Source organism: Equus quagga, chromosome 1, assembly GCF_021613505.1.
Source record: "Equus quagga isolate Etosha38 chromosome 1, UCLA_HA_Equagga_1.0, whole genome shotgun sequence".
Taxonomy (NCBI): Eukaryota; Metazoa; Chordata; class Mammalia; order Perissodactyla; family Equidae; genus Equus; species Equus quagga.
Window position 1 is genome coordinate 142,165,773 of NC_060267.1, and position 12,158 is coordinate 142,177,930.

The 12,158-nt window shown below is 49.1% G+C and overlaps 1 protein-coding gene across 3 annotated transcripts in view; it reads right to left on the reverse strand.

Moving 5' to 3' along the window:
• GASK1A (golgi associated kinase 1A) overlaps positions 1–12,158 on the reverse strand; it is a 65,729-nt gene that overhangs the window by 23,215 nt on the left and 30,356 nt on the right. For all 3 annotated transcript variants that reach the window (XR_006891428.1, XM_046680659.1, XM_046680645.1), the window contains exon 2: positions 551–1,846. Coding sequence is in view for 2 of the 3 variants with exons in the window: in XM_046680659.1 (XP_046536615.1) it covers positions 551–1,846 (1,296 nt within the window). In the remaining variant the exon portion in view is untranslated. The remainder of the gene's footprint in view (positions 1–550; positions 1,847–12,158) is intronic.

Consider the following 12,158-nt stretch of genomic DNA (forward strand, 5'->3'; position numbering starts at 1 on the left):
CCAGGTCTGTGTGATGTTAAAGCCCATGCTGATCACCAGACTCCAGGCTCCCCTCTGCACAAAGCAGCCCTGGAGCCGTAGACCGGAGGAGCTGGAAGGACCACGGTAAGTGGGGGCTGGCTCAGTGTGCATCAGGTACACGTTCCGAGCTTTATTCCTTTTTTGGTGTTTCTGGCCATGTTTCCACACACGTCTCCATGGCTGACATCCAGCTCACAGTCCCTGGAACAGCTACATTGTTCTGAGTATTTAATGTATTGTATGTTAGTTTGTATAATTTAATTTTTAATAATGCCTGTGTTTCACAGTCGTGTCACAAAATTCCTGAAAATGTTAGCAATCAGCTCTTGTGAGCCCAGACGAGATGGTTCTAGCACACCATGGGAATAAACACAGAGGCAGAAAAATAACAAAAACCGTCACTTGGTGGTCAAAAGACAAAGACTGTGGGGAGAGTCACCATCCATCCTCAGGTGGGCAATTCCAGTGCCCCGATGCCCCCGAAGCCCCACCTCCGATGCTCTCGCCCCACCCGGCTGGCCCCACCTACCTGCAGCAGGAAGTCGAAGAGCGCCAGGCGAGCCCACTCAGCGCGGTGGATGCCCGGGCACGGGGCCTGGCCTGGCCGGCTGCAGCCACGTGCCAGCAGGGCCTGGTACTGCAGCCAGCCCAAGGCCAGAGAGTTCTGGTCATCCTCTGGGTCACCCAGGTGCTGCACATCGGGCGCCCACCAGATGAGTGGCCTCGCGCCACCGTCCGTGTAGCGGTAGGGCAGCAGGGGGCTGTGGAAGCTCCGGGCCACAGCAGGCAGGCTCCGACGCAGCCCCAGCACTCGGTCCACGTGGAAGGACAGGACCTCGGGCAGGTCCCCTGGCCTCTTGATCAGGCCACAGAGCCCCTGGGAGCAGAGTCGGCTGAGCCCAGGAGACATGTCCTGTAGGGCGCCCTCAGTGGAGAAGCCGACCTGCAGGACCTGCCCGTGGCCGGGGACCCTGGCTTTGCCCACCACCTCCCCCTGGGCCAACAGCCGGAGGGTCTGCACATCATGTTCTGTGAGCCATGGGGGAACCTGCCCTCTGGTCCTTGAGTCGCTCAACAACCCAGGGGTCTCAGCATCACACCAGACAGATCCTTGCAGCTCCCCAACAGAGCCAGGCCACTGACGAGCCCCTGCAGCTGGGGCAGGATCCTGTACTTGTTGCCCACCAGTCAAGCCTCTATTGCCAGCTTCTGGCAGATCCCTGCCTTCCACTGGATGGGGTGGGGGGGTCAGTCCAGCAGTAGTTCTCAGAGTCCTTACAGCTGCCGTGTCACGCCCTGTGAGGAGGGCATCCAGGGTGCCTGTCTCATTCTGTGCCTTCTGGATGGGACCATTGTGCCAGGCTGTGCCGAGGTCTTTGGCTCCTGGACCTCTGACCTCATCTTCCCTCAGGAGCACGAGACGCCGGGTACTGAGTCTCAAATCTCCCAGAGATGCCAAAGTAATGTCTCTCCTGACCCTTCCTGGATGCCCGCTGTCCCCTCCCAGGGACTGCGTGCTTTTGTCCACTCTCCCTCTGTGGCCTTGCTCCTCAGCACACACCAGGACAGAAGTCCTGGGCAAGGCCCAGCCTCTCCAGAACCCCAGGTTTCTTGCCCGCTGCCTCCAGCTGGAGCTCAGAGCCTGCCGGCTGTGGGGGGCGGGGGTGCCGGTTTCTCCGCGGGGCTCCACGGGACCAGGGCCCAGGCCAGCAGCTGGATGCTGTGGGGGGAAGCGGGTAACAGCCACCACAGATAGAGTCATCAAGAGGCAGAACGCCATCACCAGCCGCCTCTTGCCACGCAGCTTTCTCCAGAGCCAAGACGCCTGGGGGACGGGATAGAAAAAGAAAATTTGAGACCTGGGAAAACATCAGTCTCAACCCACAAAACACTAGGGACGGTGAACAAAGAGCCATATCTGATGGCTGAAGAGGGAAGAGAACACAGCCTAGGTGGAGCAACACCCAGCTGCCTTCAAGAGAGGAATGCGCAAGCACAGCCAACTGTCTCCCGCTACAAAGCTTGGCTTGCTCCGCCCTCTGGGGCAGCCTTGGCTGATGCCTGCAGGTGGGCTTGGGCTTCTCCCCCGGAACAAACAGCCGTTATGACAGTGATCACCAAGCACAACAGGAGTCTCTTTCCACATCTGTCCCCCACCACTAGTGCTGGCCCTTTCTTTTCATGTCCATGTGATTCCCAAGGCCCACTCCGGCAGACCTCTCGTTGTCTCCCACAAACATGCCCTTCCTTTTTCCAGGGCCCACAGCTGCCCAGCTACAGATGACTTTGCCCAGCCTCCCTTGCAGCCAGGTGTGGCCGCATGTCTTGCCCATGGTACAAGTGAGCCACTTTTGCCTGCCCCGCTTGCTCAAAAGGAAGTTGGCTACCCTGGCCTTTCTCTCTTGGGACAGGAATGTGGCAGCACCAGCTCTGCACATGTCGTTAAGCACACACCCCAGGGCAGTCATTTTTCAACACATGGTTTCTAGACCAGCAGCATCAGCATCACCTCAGAACTCATCAGAAAGGAAAATTCTCAGGCACCACCCCAGTATTCAATCAGAAACAGGGGCCCAGTGACCTGTGTTTTAACACCTTCTCCGGGTAATTCTGATGCTCAGGCACCATGGAGCCACCAGAAGAAGGAGCTTGGGAGCCTGTATGACGACATGGGAGCAGAGTTGCCAAGAGATGTTTGAGCCACTGTATGTTGGAGTCCCTGAAACTGTGAGACTGAAGAGCCATCTCCATCCCCCACAACATCTCAGGAGCCACATCTGTCCAGGTACTCTGATCCCTGACCGCTGACCAGAGCTGACAGGGCCATCCTGGACCCTGACCCACGCTGGGCCAAATGGCTCCTCAGCCCCCACCCTCCCTGGGAACATAGGCTTGTAGCAAGTCAGCAAGGTTCGCTTTTCTGCCCATGACCTAGACAGCAGGGGCGCATGACTGCCCCACTAAAGATTACAACAGTGGCCATATTCTACTGAAGGCCATTTTACATGGAAAGAGAAGAAACAGCAGCAGACAAACCAGAAACCCAAACAGGAGGGAGCGCTTTGCCCAGATTCCTAAAGCTTCTGGTTCTGGTTCTGAGCCTGGTCCAGGGACAGCTGCAGCTCCTGCCCGGAGCCTGTGAGACTCTGCAGTCTCCGTGCAGAACCCACTCTCCCTCTGGAGAGGCTCCGCGCTGGAGCTGCGGACCAAGGCTGATCCTGTGCGAGAGACCAACAGGGCCAATTAAGACAACCGTTGGGTTCCCTTCCCTCGGTGATGAACAGCCTCTCCTCCCTCCTTCAGTCCCCATCGGCCCTCCCCTCCCTCCAACCATGTGGCCTGGAGGAACGGACCCCTCACGCACCCTCTCATTGGTCTGTGCCTTCAGCCTCTTTCTGGGCCAGTGGCAGTTTCTGCAGGAACCAAACACATTTCTCTTCTCAGCACAGTGAGCATCATATGAGAATCAAAAGGAAGTGGGAAAACCCAGTTACAGCACAGCCCTAAAAACTTCCCATGCTCCCTCCTGCCTCCAGTCCCTCCACACTGGCTCTTCCTCCGTCCTGGCCCCCCTGTCCATCCTCTCCCTCTTAGCACCTCCGGGCCTGGCTCACTCAAGTCCCTTGAGCCCTCTTTGTGCTGGTGCATGGTGGTGGAAAGAGCACTGGCCGGGGAGTCAGCAGGCAGCAGTCTCTGGGTGACCTCACTCTTGGGACCAGCATCCTCATCCACAAGGCGTTGGATGAATGACCTTCAATGCCTCCTGATTTGCCCCAATATCCAGTGATTCCAGCTCTTGGTGGACAGTTGGAGGTGGATTGAGCTATCAGTGGGCTCTTCTGGGCCTCCCCTGCCCCAACTGCTCATGATGAGCATCCACAGCAAAGCCAAGCTGGACCAGAGGAACCCCACACCACGACCACCGCCACCCCATAAGACAATTTGAGCCCTTGAGGGAGGCTCTTGGAGAAGAGGGGCTGAAATGAGTGAGCTTTTCTGCTGCTGCCCTGTCACCCCCAGGAGGCCCAATCACCCTCCTAGCCCTGAGCAGTGGGACCGCAATAACCAAGGTTCCCTCACAGCTGTGGGCTGACACGCCCAAAACCCAGTAGGATGCGTCAACACCAGGGCAACATGAACTCCAAGGCTAAGAAACACCCTCTGTCCACCTGGTTCTAAGACCTGCAGCCATGGCTGGAGGCACCACCTAAGATGACAGTCCCCCGGCTCCTGGGGGAGGAAGCATTGGGGAAGATTGCCATCTGCTTCCCAGCTGATTCTCGCCTGACTCCAAGATGCCTGTGCTGCTGTGAGCCAGCAGGTGGATCTGTGTCCCAGGGCCATGCAGCCCCTAGCCTGGACACCCTGCTCTGGGTGGGACGAGGTGGGGACCAGTGAGCTGAATAAGCAGTGGAAAGATCAGATGAGGGCAGCTTTTGAATTTACCCCTACTCCAGCTGAGGCTTCTGGGGCCACAGGGCAAGGCGACCAAGCCTGGAGAATATTTTCCTCATAAATTGTGGGATCCCCTAGACAACCTGGACTCCTCAAATCTGGACTTTATCTGGAATGTCTCTCCTGCTTACTGGAGGTGTGCTAGAACATGGTTTTCAAACCTGCCCAGGGCGTTCCTTTGTGGTCTACCACAGGGCAGAGGGTTAGCCTCTCTCTCTCTCTCACACACACACACACACTGAAACACATACACAAATACATACACATACACTCAGGTCCATGCATGCATATATAACACATACATATGTACACATGCACACACATATACACACTGAAACACATAGATACACACAAATATGTACACACACACATATAAGCATGCATACACACGTACGTACACATAACACACAAATGCCCACACACTTACACACACAGACACACACATGCATACACACACTCACACTTCCACCCAAACAGCTGTGGTCTTCTTTCACGAGGTGGGTTTAGCCCATTTGCCATCCTCGTTTAGTCTTTATTCTGTCATAATATTCTATGGTATATTTTCTGTATTTATAATTTTGAAATCTTGCACTCTGTTTTCCGTTACCTTCACTTTGTTTTGTGGTGTATATTTCTTGCAATACTTAGGAAATTTTGATGGGTCCTTATGATTGTCTTTATGATCATGTGCCCTTCGCTGCCTCGTTCTTTCAATAGTAGCTCCTACTCCCTATGAAGAGCAGCCAGAACATTCGCCCACGTCCTCCTCCCCATCCTCCCCTTCCTCTGCCATTCCATTCTAATCACTAGCATTATCATTTTTATGTTTGCCTTTGTGCACTTACATATGCTTACATTTCTACTGTGTCTGTCAGCTGTAAATGATATCCTTTGGTCCCCAGCTAGTATTCATGAAGAGCATGTTTACTCTTTCTCCCACCTTGTCCCTCATTCCCCTTCCAAATTTTTATATTTGGGCCCTTTCTACATTGTTAGAATATAAAACTCATACAATCTATTCCATTACTACAACATTCACATTTGCTCAGGTCTTAGTTCTTCAGTTAAATATGTTCTTTGCATACTCCTAACCTCTTTACCCTAGCTTTCCATTATTTTTTGCTTGACTGAAGTTAAAACGCCATAATTTTCTCAAGAAGTGCTCATGGGAGCAATATTCTTTGAGTTCTTGCATGTTGAAAACTATGTTTCTATAGCATTCATGCCTGCAGGAAAGTTTGGCTCGGCTTGAAACACTGTGTCACCGCTTCTTTCTCACAATAGCCGTGGGTCCTGCTCCACTGTTCTCCAGCACTGAGTGATGCTGTGCACACATCGAAGATTAAACTGGCCTCTTACCCTGCCTTGCTGCCTTAAGGATTCTTTCTTTTTCTTCCCCCCCCCCCCCCCCATTTTTTTCCAGCTTTTTTGGAGGCATAATTGACAAATAAAATTATATACATTTAAAGTATTCAGTGTGATGACTTGATATATGTGTACGTTGTGAAATGATTACCACAGTCAAGTTAATTAACACAGCCATCACCTCACATAGTTACCTTGTTTGCACACATTGAGAATGCTTAAGATCTACTCTTTACAAATGTCAAGTATACAAGACAATATTATCAATTATAGTCACTATGCTGTACATTATTAGATCCTCAGAACTTATTCACCTTATAACTGAAAGTTTGTACTGACCAACATCTCCCCATTTCCCCACCTCCCAGGCCCTGGCAACCACCTTTTTACTCTCTGTTTCTATGAGTTTGACTTTGTTTTTTAGATTCTACATATAAACGATACCATACGGTGTTTGTCTTTCTCTCTCTGGCTTATTTCACTTAGCACAGTGCCCTCCAGGTTCATCCATGTTGTCACAAATGGCAAGATTTCCTTCTTTTTTATGGCTGAATAATATTGCATTGTATATAGATGCATTTTTGTATCCATGCATCCATCAAAGGACACTTAGGTTTTCTCCATATCTTGGCTATTGTGAATAATACTCCAATGTACATGGGAGTGCAGATATCTCTTCAGGATACTGACTTCATTTCCTTCAGATATGTACCCAGAAATAGGATTGCTGGATCATATGGTAGTTCTATTTTTAATTTTTCAAGGAACCTCCATACTGTTTTCCATAGTGGCTGCACCAATTTACATTCCCCCCGACAGTGCACCAGGGTTCCCTTTTCTCTACACTCTCACCAGCACTTGCTATCTCTTGTCTTTTTGATAATAGCCATCCTAAAGGTGTGACATGATCTTGCTTTTCCTTTGAAGTCTACTAATGTTGCTAGAATAAATCTCAGTGTTGACTGTTCTGGGTCAATTTTTCTTGGCATGCGATATGCCCTATTATAAAAGGCAGACAAATATTTTATTTCATCAAAGTTTTCCTGGACAAAATATTAAATTTTTTCCATTCCACTATTTTATTTTTATTTTCTTCTTTAAGCTCTTCAATTATGTGTATGTTGGATCTCCTTTGTCTGTCTTATATATCTTTCATCTTCCCTCTAATCCTTTCTATTTTCATTTCATTTCATTCACTTCTTTTAGTTCTATACACTATTTCGCTTATTGTTTTACCCAATATTTATTCCCCCTTGTATACTTTCTACTTTCTACCTTATTTCTGTTCATTTCTACTTATTCTTATATCTTTCATTTCATTTATTCCTGCTATTATACCGTTTTTCCTTGAATTCTTGCATTTCTCTTTTGTTCCTTCATAGAAGGTATATTTTCATTGTTTTAAAAATTCATTGTGAAATGCTTGCTCAAAATTTTCACCTGTTTCAGGGTGACATTTTCTGGTGACTGGCTGTTCATCAACTCGGCTGCTCCTTGTCTCCTTTTCTCTTACTGTGTCTCTGTCTGGATGCCAAACTCTTTTTATTGTATGAGTTGGACCAGTCAATTGAAAGAGGTTCCTGTAGAGGAGCCTGAGTGGAATCTGAAGTCAGCAGGTTTTCATGATGCAGATGCTGTCTTCTCACCTGCCACACAGCCAGGCTCCTTCCTGCAAACCTGGTTTGTGAGCAAGGTCTTCATCCATCACAGCCCCCTCTGCTTTTCTCACCATCTTGGGCCTCTGGGCCACTAAACTCACGTCCATTTCCACATCCTCTTTTGCAGACAAGAAGAGATGGACATTTTGCCACCACTGGGCTCTCTCCTCCACTCTTTCTGATTTCTCCCAACACTGCTTCTGCATGAAATGGACTGTTTCTTATTCTGCTCTCAGGCATTTTGGTGTGTGTCTCTTGATTTAGCTGAAAAAGGAATTTGTATTTTGTCTTCCATTCTCTTTGTCACTTTCAGATGGTTTTCAGGGGAAGCGAGAATGCAGAGTTTATGCAGCCACGGTCATAGTAGCAGCCCACAGTGGCACATTTTTAAGAAGAAAGGAGCATGCCCTTACAGAATGCAGAGACGAGGCCAGCCCACAGAATAACTGAGCTTTTCCAACTTCTGTGGTCAGGAGCCACAGCAGCCAAACAGCCCTGGGAATTCCAAGAGTTTTGCTCCCTCTGTACATTTCTCCAAGATCTATTCAGCAGCTTTGTGTGAATCGAGTGCAGCCTCCAGGTGTGCTGACCACTCAGGACCCCCAAGAGTCTACCCTGGAAGCCCCTAGAAGAGTGTCGTGGAGCAGGAAGTGAGGTGGCCCACCTATCACAGTTAGATTTCTAGGAGTCGGAGAGAGGAGAGGGGACTGCTAGGCCCACTAGAAGTTCTCCATTTTATAATTTACTCACCATCCCCTCCTCCAAATGTGCCCCTCCTTCTGTTTCTGATATGCTAAAATGTAGCACCATCCACTCCGATACCCAAGCCAGAAAACTGGGCCTGATCTTCATTCCACCCTTTCCTCTGCCCCATACATCCAAGTCTTGCAGATTTTTCCTCCTAAACATCTCTTGAATCAGTTCATTTCTCATTGGACCCTCTGTGCCTACCTGAGGCCAGTCAGGCACCATCCTCTGTACCAGGACACCTAATTGGTCCTGCTCCTCTGCAACCCACTCTCCACACACTGGCTCATACCCTTTGAAGCCTCTTTAGAAAATGTCTAAGGGCCGGCCCCAAGGTCAAGTGGTTGAGTTCACATACTCTGCTTTGGCAGCCCAGGGTTTCACCGGTTCGGATCCTGGGCACGGACCTAGCAGTGCTCATCAAGCCATGCTGAGGTGGCGTCCCACATAGCACAACCAGAAGGACCTACAACTAGAGTATACAGCTATGTACTGGGGGGCTTCGGGGAGAAGAAGAAGAAAAAAAAAAAAGATTGGCAACAGATGTTAGCTCAGGTGCCAATCTTAAAAAAAAAGAAAGAAAATGTCTAAATACTTCAAGTGCTTGAGCCATACTGAACTTCTTTCAGTCCTTGGAAAGTCCAGACCCTCTCTATCTCCATCCTTTACACATGCCCTTCCCTCCATCTGAAACATTCGCCTCCTCCCTGTTCTCATTTTTTAGGTCTCAGCTTAGACACCACCTCCCCCGGGAAGCCTTCCATGGAGGCCCCTCAATGGGTTGGATGTCCTGGGTATGTGCTCGCATAACATGCTCTTCCTCCCTGAGCACAACCCTTTCTGTCTGCACTGTATTTGATCATTTAATGTCTGTCTCGCCCAATGGAGTTGATCCACAAGGTGACACTGGCTCACTTGCCATTGTATCTTGAGACTATCACAGTGCCTGGGACACAGGAAATGAGCCCTCAGATCAGAGGGTTATGAGGGAGGTGGAAACAGCATTCCCTGGCCTATAGGTCTGTAAGTGTGCTAGCAAGAAGGGCTCCTGCAGTCTCTGGGGTGCTTCCCTACTTGGGGCTCCAGGAGTCCCCCTCCATAGAAGATGCTTTTTGTATCCTGTGACTGATTCCAGTTGCCTTCACAGTGGACAATCCCACTGCGCGCTGCCAGCTTCCCACCTCAAGCCCCGGAACCACTGTCTGCTTTCCTGCCTGCTCTGCAGGGAGGCGCAGGGGAAACTAACACCTTTGCTGACAACCCTCAGCCAAAGGGGACGAAAGTTAGTGGACAAACGCCCAGCCTCCATCCTTTGGAGGGATAATTCTGAGAGGCATTCTATATGGTCCCATAGGGTCCCCAGTGGGACTGAGCCTCTTTTCCACAAAATAGATCATCCTTGTCACTTCCTAACATGCCTTTATCTGATGATACTTTTGAAGTGAGATTCTAAATTTTTGTCCTAAATAGATATATTTTTAATTTGGTCTTTAGTACTACTTAACACATACATAGACGTAATACATACATAGATAAGCACTGTGAAAAGCCCAAATAATACTAAGAAAATCAAGCAAAATGTGAACATTATTCTTCCCCTCCCCAGAGAGAGCCACAGTCAACAGTTGGGGTGTACATCTCCCCAGACCTGTTTATTTTCCTTGCATGATGACATACATACACATGTCATGGTGTATTAGTTAGTTTCCTGTGACTGCCATAGCAAATCACCACAGGCTCAGTGGCTTAAACAACAGAAATGTGTTCAACATCCATTTCACTGAGCCCAAATCAAGGCGTCAGCAGAGTTACGCTCCCTCTGGAGGCAGCTAGCACTCCTTGGCTTGTGGCTGCATCACACCAATTTGTGGTCACATTGCCTCCTCCTCTTCTGTGTGTATCAAATCTCTCTTTGCCTCCCTCTCATAAGGAGTATGTGATGACATTTAGGGCCCACTTGGATAATCCAGGCCATGCCTCCCATCTCAAGATCCTTACCTTAGTCAGATATGCAAAGACCCTTTTTCCAAACAAGGTAACCTTCACAGGGTCCAGGGATCAGGAGATGGATATCTTTGGGGGGATCATTTTTCAGTCTACTACACGTGGTCAGTCTTTTTAGCATAAAGGACTATTCCACAACTTGCTTTGGTTAACATAACAATACATCCTGAGGCTCTTTCCATATCTGTCTATATAGAGTTAGTCAACTGCTGCATAATAGTTCACAGTGGGAATTGCCATAATCTCTTTACCCGTTCCTCTACAGGAAGGATATTCAGATCATTTCCAATTTTTATTAGGAGAGACAAAGCCATACTGAACATCCACTACACGCAGCTCTAGGAAAAACCGTAGGGATTTTTAGAGAGGAGAAATGGCCATAGACAAAGAGGTCTGCTTGGGGTTTTTTTCCTTCTGAAAAGAAAAAATATGTTTTCAAGTTGGATTCATAATCTGTATTCTCCAAGTTTTGGATACCACTAGGGAAACATAAATCATCTTTTTAAAATGTTTCGAGAAGACAGACTGTTTTGATCCTTCTCTCGACCTTGCTTAGCTTCAGACAACCTGGGGAAAGTTGGCAATTGTGCAGCACTGCAGAGACCAACGGTTCAAAACGGCCATGAGCAGATGTGCCTGCAGGGCCACCCAAGTAAAGCTTCGGGGAAAGAAAAGCAGCTTTGATCAAACTGAAAAAAACATCCTCTGAAGAGAAATATTCAGCTGAATAGTAAAGAGTACATTCGAGAAAGAAGAAAGAGAAATGATGCATGAGGTACTAGAAAGTTCGCTGATGGAACCTAACTGACCCCATCGCTGCACACTTGCCAGCTGAACCCGCCACCTTCCCAATTCTCACCACCCAAAACACACACAGTCTCTTCTGCCCCGCCGTGATGGTGACCAGAGGGAAAGAGGAGTGGCGTGACCGTCACTGTCTGGTTCTACAGCTGCTGTGTCTCTTCCGTCCTCAAATCCCCACTCCCACCTTTTCACCCAGACTCCCCCTTAATTCCTCAGAGAAGATGCCCGCTGGCCCGACAGTCACATCCACCCACAGCTGCAGCGGAAGAGGAGAGGAAAGGAGGGTAGCCAGAAAAGCACATGGCATGGGCTTTGGGGAAGACACAGCTGAGTTCTAGACTGCCTTCTGCCCTTCTGAGCTGTGTTACAACGGGCAAGTTATACAACCTCTCTGCGCCATTTCCTCAGTTATAAAATGGGGGAGAACGAGATAATTCCTCCCTCCAAGGATTGGCATGGGAAAGATAGGAGCTGAAGTACGTAAAGGGCCCACTACATGGTTTAGTACATTTAAACGAGTGGTGGGATCAGGATTTTTCTGCCTCCACTTCCTGAACACCCTCTCCCTTTCTGGGATTTGAAAAATACGCACCCTCTTTCCTGGGTTTTAGGACATCGTAATGTCAGAGTGAAAAAATGGAGATATTTGGGAGCACAACTCAAGGGAGAGGCAGAAAGAGAAACCCTTTCATTATAAAACCACAAGTGTAAGCCAGGAGGAGGCCACCTTGACAGTGAGAAGGGTCTTGTCCTGCAGAGGCCTCCATCTAAAGATATCCAGGATGGAAGAGGAAGGAATTGTTTGGCTCCAAGGCATGCAGGAAGGGGAGGAGAGAAAGAGTGGGAGCCAGGAGGGAAATGCGTGAAGGGGCTAAAAGGAAAAGACTGAGACTCTGACAAGAACGACGTTTGGGCTCCCTAGCAACTGTGGGAAGGGAAGCCAGGAAAACAGCGATCAAAAGAGCCCACTAAGAAGCTGGGGGCTGTGCTGGGCTGGGGACAGGAGCCACCACCAAAATCCCTGTCATTGCCTGCACACAGGGTGGAAGACAGTTCTTAAACATGAATGAAAGACAGTGTCATTGATGGTATTATTTGTTCACA